Here is a 14,638-nt window from a genome sequence, read left to right on the forward strand (position 1 = left end):
TTGGCAACCCAGTTGTGATGAGACTACAAATCCCATCGTTCCTCATCCTCTGGGAATCATGCCTATATCTATCTTGAAATGTTTCATGGGATTTGTAGTCTCACCACAACTGGAGTGCCAAGGTCACCTGCCGCTGTCCTAGAGGTACTTCAACAAGCTGCGCTGGGCATACAGGTGAAAGCTAAACAGAATGGTGGCAAGTCATTCTATTACACGGCATGTTCCACTGCTGGAGGAACCCGCACGTCATGTGACCTCCATCCAAATCATCTACTGCAATTTGTCGGCTCGCTTATTCCTCTGCTATCTGCACGATTCACTTCAGACAGCATGCAGACACCAAGCAATCGAGGAAACGGACCAACCCTCCCAGCACACAGCAGGTGATTGACAGCCTCAGCTGTGCATGTTTCCCTATGACACTGTGTAGAGAGGGGGTGTGTCCATTCCCTTCACTGAGATTACACTATGCTTTGTTCTGAGCATTTGCTCCCCACCCCCTACTTTCTGAAGGCTCAGAAAAGCTGTATAAATTCTGAACTGTGAACAGAGAGAGGGTTACAGATAAACAGATACAACTTATGTAGGATTGGTTTAATCTCTGTAGATCAACTGAGGCCAGTCACTTCACTGGCTATATGGGAGGGTTTACAATTACTTTAATTATGCCCCATATAGGAGTCCCGAATTACGGGGACAGTATGGGTCCATACCCAGCAAAATCCAGAGAGCTGGCATGCAGCATTCCAACTCTGCAGTTATGTCAGTGCTGATGGAGAGACCTCCAGCCTGAGGGGTCAGCATAGTTCCAGTATGACAAGAGAAGGGGAGCAAGGAGGGAGCAGAGGATGAGGTCCATTGTCATTCTTGCCCCCACTGACCACAAAGATGTTTATCTTTACTCAGACTGGCCAGCAATGTAAGGGACATCATACTTACACTTGACCCCAGCACTCTGTACACTATGCGGTATGTTGCATACTCCCGACCCCTGTACACTATGCGGTATGTTGCATACTCCCGACCCCTGTACACTATGCGGTATGTTACATACTCCCGACCCCTGTACACTATGCGGTATGTTACATACTCCCGACCACTGCACTCTGTGCGGTATGTTACACTCCTGACCCCTGCACTTGGCGGTATGTTGCATACTCCCGACCCCTGTACACTATGCGGTATGTTACATACTCCCGACCCCTGCACTTGGCGGCATGTTACATACTCCTGACCCCTGCACTCTGTACACTATGCGGTATGTTATACTCCTGACCCCTGCACTCTGTACACTATGCGGTATGTTATACTCCTGACCCCTGCACTCTGTACACTATGTGGTATGTTATACTCCTGACCCCTGCACTCTGTACACTATGCGGTAGGTTATACTCCTGACCCCTGCACACTATGTGGTATGTTATACTCCTGACCCCTGCACTTGGTATGTTACATACTCCTGACCCCTGCACTTGGTATGTTACATACTCCTGACCCCTGCACTCTGTACACTATGCGGTTGGTTATACTCCTGACCCCTGCACTCTCTACACTGTGGTATGTTAAGTACTCCTGACCCCTGTACACTATGCGGTATGTTATACTCCTGACCCCTGCACTCTGTACACTATGCGGTATGTTATACTCCTGACCCCTGCACTCTGTACACTATGCGGTATGTTATACTCCTGACCCCTGCACTCTGTATACTATGCGGTATGTTATACTCCCGACCCCTGCACTCTGTATACTATGCGGTATGTTATACTCCTGACCCCTGCACTCTGTATACTATGCGGTATGTTATACTCCTGACCCCTGCACTCTGTACACTATGCGGTATGTTATACTCCTGACCCCTGCACTCGGCGGTATGTTACATACTCTTGACCCCTGCACTCTGTACACTATGCAGTATGTTACATACTCCTGACCCCTGTACACTGTGCGGTATGTTACATACTCCTGACCCCTGTACACTGTGCGGTATGTTACATACTCTTGACCCCTGCACTCTGTACACTATGCAGTATGTTACATACTCCTGACCCCTGTACACTGTGCGGTATGTTACATACTCCTGACCCCTGTACACTGTGTGGTATGTTACATACTCCTGACCCCTGTACACTGTGCGGTATGTTACATACTCTTGACCCCTGCACTCTGTACACTATGCGGTATGTTATACTCCTGACCCCTGTACACTGTGTGGTATGTTACATACTCCTGACCCTGTACACTATGCAGTATGTTACATACTCCTGACCCCTGTACACTGTGCGGTATGTTACATACTCCTGACCCCTGTACACTGTGCGGTATGTTACATACTCCTGACCCTTGTACACTGTGCGGTATGTTACATACTCCTGACCCTTGTACACTGTGCGGTATGTTACATACTCCTGACCCCTGTACACTGTGCGGTATGTTACATACTCCTGACCCTGTACACTGTGCGGTATGTTACATACTCCTGACCCTGTACACTGTGCGGTATGTTACATACTCCTGACCCCTGTACACTGTGCGGTATGTTACATACTCCTGACCCCTGTACACTGTGCGGTATGTTACATACTCCTGACCCTGTACACTGTGCGGTATGTTACATACTCCTGACCCCTGTACACTGTGCGGTATGTTACATACTCCTGACCCCTGTACACTGTGCGGTATGTTACATACTCCTGACCCTGTACACTGTGCGGTATGTTACATACTCCTGACCCTGTACACTGTGCGGTATGTTACATACTCCTGACCCTGTACACTGTGCGGTATGTTACATACTCCTGACCCCTGTACACTGTGCGGTATGTTACATACTCCTGACCCCTGTACACTGTGCGGTATGTTACATACTCCTGACCCCTGTACACTGTGCGGTATGTTACATACTCCTGACCCCTGTACACTGTACACTGGATGGTAGGTTGCATACCCAGCTGAAGACCCCTGAGCTAGAGCTACACAACCTCATACGGGGCTCATTTTACCAAAGCCATGTGTTTGTGGACAACCCCACCAAAGAAGCATCTATTGGAAGCCCATAACACCCCTCGGGCTGTTAAGTCGAACGTCTCCGCTGGGGGAAGATGCAACCCCCGATCGCCTCCAGCAGGAAGGAAGAACGCACCTTAAAGTGAGATCCTGACCACAAGCATCTCAGAGCTCTGAACTGTCAATTGTACGGTTAGACGTCGTCCATTGAACTGTCACTCAGTAATTGTACAGATGCCCTCAGACCACAGTCAGCCCTGGGGGGGGCGCTGCAATTATTCTCAACACATTGCTAGAATCCCCCCCTCGTGTTACTGAGCAGACGGGCCTCATTCAAACAGCGAATGGAGGAGGACGGCGACTACACTTCATAGGTTTATAGCGGTACTCCCGGTAATGGGCGGAGCACACCGGTACATGGGAGATTGAGATTTACATCGTCCTACCGGGCAACACAGCCAGGCCTGACTTCTCTACACTGCAACCAAGCAATACAACCCGGTCATGTGACTGAAGGAGCAGCAGAAGACCGATCACATCACCTTCCTTGTCATCATGCAGAGAATGAAGTTATAGGAGGAGGAGGACGGGCGAGGAAGGGCGAGGACGGGCGAGGACGGGGAGGACGGGCGAGGACGGGGAGGACGGGCGAGGACGGGGAGGACGGGCGAGGACGGGGAGGACGGGCGAGGAAGGGGAGGACGGGCGAGGACGGGCGAGGACGGGCGAGGACGGGCGAGGACGGGCGAGGACGGGCGAGGACGGGCGAGGACGGGCGAGGACGGGCGAGGACGGGCGAGGACGGGCGAGGACGGGCGAGGACGGGCGAGGACGGGCGAGGACGGGCGAGGAAGGGGAGGACGGGCGAGGAAGGGGAGGACGGGCGAGGAAGGGGAGGACGGGCGAGGAAGGGGAGGACGGGCGAGGAAGGGGAGGACGGGCGAGGAAGGGGAGGACGGGCGAGGAAGGGGAAGTGAAGAGGGGGAGAACTGGGAAGATAGTAAGGAGGTGGCAAGAGGAGATGATAAGGGAATTGTTCCTGGTGTGAGAGAACGCATCCTTGCTATCCCTTTAGATGTGCGCTCCTTATGTTTGTTAGTTTTAGAAACATGCACATCTAAATGGATGATGGGGATTCCTTCTGACACAACGTCCGCGATATAGAAAGCCCGGCGCCCACAACCGGTTATTAAAAAATATTAAACAAGACTGTTCATGCCAAAACATGACGGCCAGCTGTGTGAAGTGCGTTCCGCCAAAGACACATCAGGGCTCGCTGTAGCTTTGGCTTTACTTTAGGCTACAAATGAAGAAGAATCGGCGCCTTTTGCAGTCCTCATTCTCCCCAATTCCTCGCCCACCATCAGAAGATCAATAAAGCTGAAGACCGCTGCAAGAAACGTCGGCACGAGTGCCGGGTGTAAACAATGAATCATTTTACAGAATATTTTCTCATACAAAAAGTGTACAATACGGTCAAAAAAAAAAAAAAACCCATCAACTTTAACCCATTGACGCCGACATCACACAAATATGCGGCCTGATGGAACTGGGCTTTTTTCCATGAGGCCGCATATTTGCGTACCTGTGTTTGTGCTGGGAGCGCGCCGCACAAAGACCGCGGTGTCACTGAGAGCCCCGGGTCCCGTTCTAACGATCGGGACCCGGGACTCCCAATTCCGGGTCACATGATCGCTGTGATAGCCTCTGATTGGCTATCACAGTGATCAGTCACTTTACAGTCCGGCCCCCTTACTTTTTTCTCTCTCTATGAATGTAGAAGAGAGATACAATGTATAATAGAATGTATATAATGATACAATGTATAATAGAATGTATATAATGATACAATGTATAATAGGATGTATATAATGATACAATGTATAATAGAATGTATATAATGATACAATGTATAATAGGATGTATATAATGATACAATGTATAATAGAATGTATATAATGATACAATGTATAATAGAATGTATATAATGATACAATGTATAATAGGATGTATATAATGATACAATGTATAATAGGATGTATATAATGATACAATGTATAATAGGATGTATATAATGATACAATGTATAATAGGATGTATATAATGATACAATGTATAATAGGATGTATATAATGATACAATGTATAATAGGATGTATATAATGATACAATGTATAATAGGATGTATACAATGATACAATGTATAATAGAATGTATATAATGATACAATGTATATCATGATACAATGTATAATAGGATGTATATCATGATACAATGTATAATAGGATGTATATAATGATACAATGTATAATGGAATGTATATAATGATACAATGTATAATGGGATGTATATAATGATACAATGTATAATGGAATGTATATAATGATACAATGTATAATAGAATGTATATAATGATACAATGTATAATAGGATGTATATAATGATACAATGTATAATAGGATGTATATAATGATACAATGTATAATAGAATGTATATAATGATACAATGTATAATAGGATGTATATAATGATACAATGTATCTCTCCAACTCTTGGCATGGAGAGAAAAACAAATGTTTGTAAAACAAAACAAAAAACATAAATAAATATTAAAAAATAAAAGAAAAAATACCTAGCTCAAGGTTTGATCTAGTTCAGTGCCAGGGTTAGTGTTTGGGTCAAGGTCAGGGCCAAAGGTCAGGATTTAAAAAAAAAATTGGTATCAGTGTCAATGTCAGTGTGTTTTAGGTAAAAAAACAAAAACTAACTGCGCACTATTGTTTCTGGGCCGTACTCCGGGTACAAACAACAAACACCCACATATATGGTATCGATGTGATCGTCAAGAGCTGGAGAATTTATTTTGGGTTGTTCTTTGGTGGTAGGTTATGGTCGTAACAAGAAACACACCGCTAAATAAACAATATATATATTTTTTTTTACTTTTTTGGGCCAGTTTTCCTTTGATAATGAAAAATAAAAAGCACTAGATATCCATCATTTACCACCAAAGTAAAGCCCAATTTGTCCTGAAAAAAAAATCACGGTATAATCCACCCGGATGTACAAAGTAGCTGTGATGATGCGGACGGTTTTACTGACGCAGGTCAACGTTGCAGAATTGTGCTTAGGCATTTAGATTTGTTTTACCCTTAGGCATGAAGGGGTTAAATTAACACCTCCCCCCCCCCCCCCAAAAAAAATAAATAAAATAAAATAAAGATCAGCAACATTTTTCTTTGTGCCATCGCAGCACTTGACGTCTCGCCTGGCCGTCGCAGCGAGTAAATAAAAACAAAGCAGATGAAAATGTCAGCATTGGATGGAAACTCAACAAAAAGCGCAAGCCAACTGGGCAGCGGCTGGAAAAATCAATTGTACAATCCAATCCCCTCATCGGGAGCCCAATAAATGGTTCCAGGCGTCCTAATTAATTCCGCTCATGAAATATGGGACCGGCTAGAGAGCCAGGACAGAGCCGACTCTCAGGTAGATGGCAGAGACACCGCGAATGCTGCACCGCCGCCTAATGAAGCCTTTATTATACGGCTCCGGGTTTCCATCCACACAACGCTCACTGGACTTCAGAGCGGATTTGGGATTCCAGAGCATCAATCCTTCTGGTGTCATCACCTTGTCCCAGCCTATGAGATCTCAGGAGGAGGCAGAACTATATGGACTTTACACAACACGACCTCAGTCCTGGGAGAGCAAAGCTGCAGAACAATGCTGGAGAAAAGCTCAAAAACATTCATGACATCACCGACAACGCAGCCTATCCAATCACTAGAGAGCGGTGACATCACCGACAATGCAGCCTATCCAATCACTAGAGAGCAGTGACATCACTAAGAATGCAGCCTATCCATTCACTAGAGAGCGATGACATCACCGACAACGCAGCCTATCCATTCACTAGAGAGCGATGACATCACCGACAACACAGCCTATCCATTCACGAGAGAGCGATGACATCACCGAGAATGCAGCCTATCCATTCACTAGAGAGCGATGACATCACCGACAACGCAGCCTATCCATTCACTAGAGAGCGATGACATCACAGACAACGCAGCCTATCCATTCACTAGAGAGCGATGACATCACCGAGAGTGCAGCCTATCCATTCACTAGAGAGCGATGACATCACCAACAACGCAGCCTATCCATTCTCTAGAGAGCGATGACATCACTGAGAATGCAGCCTATCCATTCACTAGAGAGCGATGACATCACTAAGAATGCAGCCTATCCATTCACTAGAGAGCGATGACATCACCAAGAATGCAGCCTATCCATTCACTAGAGAGCGATGACATCACCGAGAGTGCAGCCTATCCATTCACTAGAGAGCGATGACATCACCAACAACGCAGCCTATCCATTCTCTAGAGAGCGATGACATCACTGAGAATGCAGCCTATCCATTCACTAGAGAGCGATGACATCACCGAGAGTGCAGCCTATCCATTCACTAGAGAGCGATGACATCACCAACAACGCAGCCTATCCATTCTCTAGAGAGCGATGACATCACTGAGAATGCAGCCTATCCATTCACTAGAGAGCGATGACATCACTAAGAATGCAGCCTATCCATTCACTAGAGAGCGGTGACATCACAGAGAATGCAGCCTATCCATTCACTAGAGAGCGGTGACATCACCGAGAATGCAGCCTACCCATTCACTAGAGAGCGATGACATCACTAAGAATGCAGCCTATCCATTCACTAGAGAACGATGACATCACTGAGAATGCAGCCTATCCATTCACTAGAGAGCGATGACATCACTGAGAATGCAGCCTATCCAATCACTAGAAACTGATGACATCACTGAGAATGCAGCCTATCCATTCACTAGAGAGCGGTGACATCACTGAGAATGCAGCCTATCCATTCACTAGAGAGCAGTGACATCACTGAGAATGCAGCCTATCCAATCACTAGAGAGTGGTGACATCACTGAGAACGCAGCCTATCCAATCACTAGAGAGCGGTGACATCACTGAGAATGCAGCCAATCCATTCACTAGAAACTGATGACATCACTGAGAATGCAGCCTATCCATTCACTAGAGAGCGGTGACATCACTGAGAATGCAGCCTATCCATTCACTAGAAACTGATGACATCACTGAGAATGCAGCCTATCCATTCACTAGAGAGCGGTGACATCACTGAGAATGCAGCCTATCCAATCACTAGAGAGTGGTGACATCACTGAGAATGCAGCCTATCCATTCACTAGAGAGCGATGACATCACTGAGAATGCAGCCTATCCATTCACTAGAGAGCGATGACATCACTGAGAATGCAGCCTGTTCACTAGAGAGCGATGACATCACTGAGAATGCAGCCTATCCATTCACTAGAGAGCGATGACATCACCAAGAATGCAGCCTATCCATTCACTAGAGAGCGGTGACATCACCGAGAATGCAGCCTACCCATTCACTAGAGAGCGATGACATCACTAAGAATGCAGCCTATCCATTCACTAGAGAACGATGACATCACTGAGAATGCAGCCTATCCATTCACTAGAGAGCGATGACATCACCGAGAGTGCAGCCTATCCATTCACTAGAGAGCGATGACATCACCAACAACGCAGCCTATCCATTCTCTAGAGAGCGATGACATCACTGAGAATGCAGCCTATCCATTCACTAGAGAGCGATGACATCACTAAGAATGCAGCCTATCCATTCACTAGAGAGCGATGACATCACCAAGAATGCAGCCTATCCATTCACTAGAGAGCGGTGACATCACAGAGAATGCAGCCTATCCATTCACTAGAGAGCGGTGACATCACCGAGAATGCAGCCTACCCATTCACTAGAGAGCGATGACATCACTAAGAATGCAGCCTATCCATTCACTAGAGAACGATGACATCACTGAGAATGCAGCCTATCCAATCACTAGAGAGCGATGACATCACTGAGAATGCAGCCTACCCATTCACTAGAGAGCGATGACATCACCGAGAATGCAGCCTATCCATTCACTAGAGAGCGATGACATCACCGAGAATGCAGCCTATCCAATCACTAGAGAGTGGTGACACCACCGAGAGTGCAGCCTATCCATTCACTAGAGAACGATGACATCACTGAGAATGCAGCCTATCCATTCTCTAGAGAGCGGTGACATCCGAGAATGCAGCCTATCCATTCACTAGAGAGCGATGACATCACCGAGAATGCAGCCTATCCATTCACTAGAGAGCGATGACATCACCGAGAGTGCAGCCTATCCATTCACTAGAGAACGATGACATCACTGAGAATGCAGCCTATCCAATCACTAGAGAGCGATGACATCACCGAGAATGCAGCCTATCCATTCACTAAAGAGCAGTGACATCCGAGAATGCAGCCTATCCAATCACTAGAGAGCGATGACATCACCGAGAATGCAGCCTATCCATTCACTAGAGAGCGATGACATCACCGAGAATGCAGCCTATCCAATCACCTGGCAATACCAGATTTCCTGTCCCCTTGAGGCTTCATGCACTCCTGCGGTAGTCATACGTATCAAGCGATCTTTGAATTATGCGTTCTATGTAACAATATTTAATAAATGCACACAGCTAGGTCCAAAACTGCTCTCTCTCGAGATGCACAGAAACGTGCTGCCCTTCAGCAGACGCATGGACGAGCCATTCACGGTTAATGGCACCCCTACACCCCCACTAACGCACGTGTCACACCATGGTGCGCCTCATTCCTGGAAAAGGGTCGGAGACGTACTTTCCACATTTCTCATGTTTAGGACAGCTCATTGAAATGAATGGGCTCCCCTACGCACGTGCGCTCTACCGCACCAGTTGGTGGTAACCTAGCCTTAGGAAGCCGGAGAGGCGCCAAACCATCGACCAAAGAGTCCAACATGGTATTGTATGAGATAAATCAGCAGAATGGAAGTCAACGTGGTCTGAAGGTTCAGACGCTCCCCCTTCCTCAGGGTTTAAAAAGGAACTTTAATGCCCCATTTAATTTTTGGAGGCATGGAAGGCTTGGAAGCATAGGAGGCAGGGAAGCAATGGAGGCAGGGAAGGCTTGGAAGCAATGGAGGCAGGGAAGGCTTGGAAGCAATGGAGGCAGGGAAGGCTTGGAAGCAATGGAGGCAGGGAAGGCTTGGAAGCAATGGAGGCAGGGAAGGCTTGGAAGCAATGGAGGCAGGGAAGGCTTGGAAGCAATGGAGGCAGGGAAGGCTTGGAAGCAATGGAGGCAGGGAAGGCTTGGAAGCAATGGAGGCAGGGAAGGCTTGGAAGCAATGGAGGCAGGGAAGGCTTGGAAGCAATGGAGGCAGGGAAGGCTTGGAAGCAATGGAGGCAGGGAAGGCTTGGAAGCAATGGAGGCAGGGAAGGCTTGGAAGCATTGAAGGCATGGAGGAATGAAGGCATTTTTTTCATGCTGGGTTGTCCTCAATTCAGTTACTCACCATCCCCGCGGATCCAGCGTTGTCCTGCCGCCACCATCTTCCTCTGTGATATCCGTGGGAAGAGGCTGTCCTTTCATGATTTAGGGCACCACCTCCCGATGACATCCTGCCAGGCCCACGCCTCTGCTCCTTTCATAATCCAATGGAGTACGGGGCCCAAGTATTGGTAACCTTATTTGAGGTTACCAATACTTGGGCCCCGGTGAAGTGGGTGCCTGAACACCCGAAACGTGTCGCATTTTTAAAACAATATTCCCATTTTGGACTCTGATCATTTCTATGGCACCTTTACTGCTTCTCACATGGTAGAACTAGAATCTGACAGGTTGCAATCCTTCCTTACTCTACCCAAAACAAAACTGAAAAAAACGTTTGGATTTAGATACAATTTTTAGATGGATGTATACCCAAAAAACCTAAATCTGGGTTAAAACCGATAATTCTACTTTGGGTATTGGTGTCCCATTGGGTAAATTTCACACTTTTTTGGAGGCACAACATGAATTAAGAGATCTCACTAAAAGGGAAGTTCGTTATCACAGGAACAAGTGACCCCATTAGAAGAATTTCCTTTGCTCCAGTTGAAAACATTTGGACCTCCTGATGATGGTCACCAAGATCTACAAAGCAGGTAAATCTCTCTAATGGGGACAGAGACCACAAAAACACAGGACAGGGGATTTAACTCTTCCAAACGCCATCTAAGACTATAAAATTTGGGTAATACATAATCCTTTAGGCTCACCAAAAAATAAACCAGAAGTAGCTTCACACCAACTATCCTCGAATGTGTCGAAACTTACTTGTGCTTGTGTTGGTTCCAATAGCGTTGATGGTGGTGGGGACGGAGGAGGAAGAGTAGAGGGGCAAATGTCCATTCTCACAGCCCGCGTTCTTGTCCTGCCAGTTAGAGGAACTGACGCAGATCCCGGAGTCACGAGAGTTCGGCCAGCCGTTCAGTTTATCGTCCGAGTTCTGTCTTTGGTGGTAATAATGCATCTGCCCATAATCCAGCGAATCTGAGCGGCACCGCCCCTGGGTGCCGAAATTCCCCGACGTGCGGTCCTCCAGGTGGTTGAGCCACATGGCCAGCGCGCTGCGGTCGTCCAACGATGTGGCCGGGTGGATCAAGGCGTAGGACAGCAGCTGCCGGCTCTCCTCAATGTGCTGGTTGTGTTCTATCGAGTGAGCCAGGAGCTTCGGCAGGAGCTTCATGTACTCCACTTTGGCGTCCATGTTCCCAGGCTTCAGCAAAGGCAGGTGGGTGAGCAGCTGAGAGATCACCGTGTCCTTGGATTCCTGCTGCCATTGGTTAATGATTGCTGAAAGACAACATGAAAAAAAAAGTCTAAGTGATAAAGAAAACCGCAACAGAATTTACCAAATCGAAATGTTCAAACTTTAGCCCATATATATATCTCAATGGAGGAGACTATCAGATGTCCATGTGAAAAGGAAGGTCCAGAAAGGTACAGGGGCAAACCTTGGGACCAGTACTACAACCTGGTGTCAGGGCTTTGATCTCCCACCATACATTGCTGTACGAGCACCTGTCCACCCCCTCCCCCCCATTCTTTGGTGATCGAAGAACCCCCAATTGATGTGATGCAGGAAAAGTATTCTCAAAACACACCCCTTGCTCCTTGATGTCCGCCATATTAAAAATGTCCATAATTATTATTATTATTACATGGAGTTTATATAGCGCCAAAGGGTTTGCTCAGCGCTGTACAATAGAGGGGGGGGGGGACGACAATACATGGCACAGTACAGCAACAACAGACAGCGTACGAGGGGTAAGAGGGCCCTACTCTTTGGAGCTTACAATCTAGGAGGGAGGGGGTAAAGGTACAGGAGGAAGTGGCTGAGGGGAATGAAGTGGTGGGAGGAATGAGGGAGGATGGCTGTTATGTGAGGGTGGGGTAGGCTTCCCTGAAGAGATGGGTTTTGAGGGAGCGCCTGAATGTGAGGAGGGAAGGAGACAGTCTGATGGATTGGGGCAGCGAGTTCCAGAGGATGGGGGAGGACCTGGAGAAGTCTTGCAGTCGTGCGTGGGAGGAGGAGACCAGGGAGCAGGATAGAAGGAGGTCCTGTGAGGAGCGAAGGGTACGGGTAGGGCGGTACTTGGGGATCAGGTTGGTGAGGTAGTTAGGGGCAGTGTTGTGAATGGCTTTGTAGGTCAGGGTTAGAAGTTTAAATTTGATGCGTTGGGCAATGGGGAGCCAGTGGAGGGAGAGGCAGAGGGGGGTGGCAGAGGTGGAGCTGTTTGTGAGGTGGATGAGTCTGGCCGCTGAGTTCAGGATGGTCTGGAGCGGGGAGAGCTTGCACTGGGGTAGGCCGGTGAGGAGGGAGTTGCAGTAGTCGAGGCGTGAGATAATCAGGGAGTGTACGAGTAGTTTAGAGGTGTCTGGGGTAAGGAACGTACGTATCTTGGCGATGTTGCGGAGGCGGAGCCTGCATGTGTTTGTAAGTGATTTGACATGAGGTTGGAAGGACAGGTTCGAGTCAAGAATGACGCCAAGGACTTTGGCTTGCAGGGCGGGAATGATGGTGGTGTTGGTGGTGATGATGGATAGGATGGGTGAGGGGGGGGGTGTGGGCAGGGGGAAAGACGATAATATGTTCCTGGTGGCCCTTTACTACAGAATCTGCCCAATATCACACTACATGGCTGAATGTTTGTGGACCCTTCGCCATATAATCTTGGTGGACATCCCAATCCAACCCCACGTGCCAAACAAACCGAGAACACAGTCATGCAATCTCAACTGACAGACACCATACAAAGACATTGGGGACATTTGTGTTCTTCCAACCTTGTGGTAACAGTTTGGTGAAGACCCTTTTATGTTCCCCCCATGACTGTCCCCTGTGTACAAGGACAGCTCCATAAAGACATGGATGACCAGTTTGGTGAAGACCCTCCTCTGTTCCCCCATGACTGTCCCCCGTGTACGAAGCCAGCTCCATAAAGACATGGATGACCAGTTTGGTGTGGAGGAACTAGAGTGTCCCATGCAGAGCCCTGACCTCAACCCTACTGAACACCTTTGGGATGTATTGGAACACAAACCGTGAACCAGGTCTTCTCATTCAGCACCTGTACCTGACCCCACAAATGGGCACGGATTCCCACAGACAACCTCCAAAACCTTGTAGCAAGCCTTCTTAGAAGAGTAGAGCCAGCTCCATAAAGACATGGTTTGACCAGCTCCATAAAGACATGGTTTGACCAGCTCCATAAAGACATGGTTTGACCAGCTCCATAAAGACATGGTTTGACCAGCTCCATAAAGACATGGTTTGACCAGCTCCATAAAGACATGGTTTGACCAGCTCCATAAAGACATGGTATGACCAGTTTGGACCAACTCCATAAAGACATGGTTTGACCAGCTCCATAAAGACATGGTTTGACCAGCTCCATAAAGACATGGTTTGACCAGCTCCATAAAGACATGGTTTGACCAGCTCCATAAAGACATGGTTTGACCAGCTCCATAAAGACATGGGTTGACCAGTTTGGAGTGGAGGAACTCAAGTGTCCTGCACACAGCCCTGACCTCAACCTACTGAACATATTTGGGATGATTTGGACACAGATGATGAACCAGATCTTCTCATGCAACATCAGTACCTGACCTCACAAATGGGCACAAATTCCTACAGACACCCTCCAAAATCCTGGGGAAAGTTTTCCCAGAAGATTGGACGATGTTACAGCCACAAAAGGACGTAAGACCAACTCCATATTAATGGCCGTAGTTTTGGAATGGGGAGTTCAGCAAGCTCATGTAGGAATGACGTTCGAGTGTCCCCAACTCTCTGGCCATACAGTGTATATAAAGCAGAGAAGTGACACGCTCCAAGCATCCCACCATCCCTGTGCAGAGTTCCTGGCTCTTTACACCTGCTGTGCCCATTATGAGGGGTTCCCACCATCCCTATGCTGAGTTCCCGGGTCTGTACACCCGCTGTGCCCATTATGAGGGGTTCCCACCATCCCCGTACTGAGTGCCCGGGTCTGTACACCCGCTGTGCCCATTAGGAGGGGTTCCCACCATCCCTATGCCGAATTCCCGGGTCTGTACACCCGCTATGCCCATTAGAAAGCGTTCCCACCATCCTTGCCGGATTTAATGATTTTCTATTATACAGGATGTAGCAGGCGGA

The 14,638-nt window shown here is 47.8% G+C and overlaps 1 protein-coding gene across 1 annotated transcript in view; it reads right to left on the reverse strand.

Annotated features, from left to right (window-relative positions):
- LOC149428276 (protein Smaug homolog 1-like) overlaps window positions 1-13,665 on the reverse strand; it is a gene marked incomplete at its 3' end in the record, with an annotated part of 30,902 nt that extends 17,237 nt beyond the window's left edge. The window contains 2 exon segments of the mRNA XM_089667553.1: window positions 11,269-11,787; window positions 13,572-13,665. Coding sequence (XP_089523679.1) covers window positions 11,269-11,787; window positions 13,572-13,665 — 613 coding nt within the window.
- Window positions 13,666-14,638: the final 973 nt, after the last annotated feature.

The sequence above is a fragment of the Staurois parvus genome, unplaced genomic scaffold (genome assembly GCF_062004578.1).
Source record: "Staurois parvus isolate SC_StPar_1 unplaced genomic scaffold, SC_StPar_1.0 ptg003367l, whole genome shotgun sequence".
In the NCBI taxonomy this organism is placed as follows: Eukaryota; Metazoa; Chordata; class Amphibia; order Anura; family Ranidae; genus Staurois; species Staurois parvus.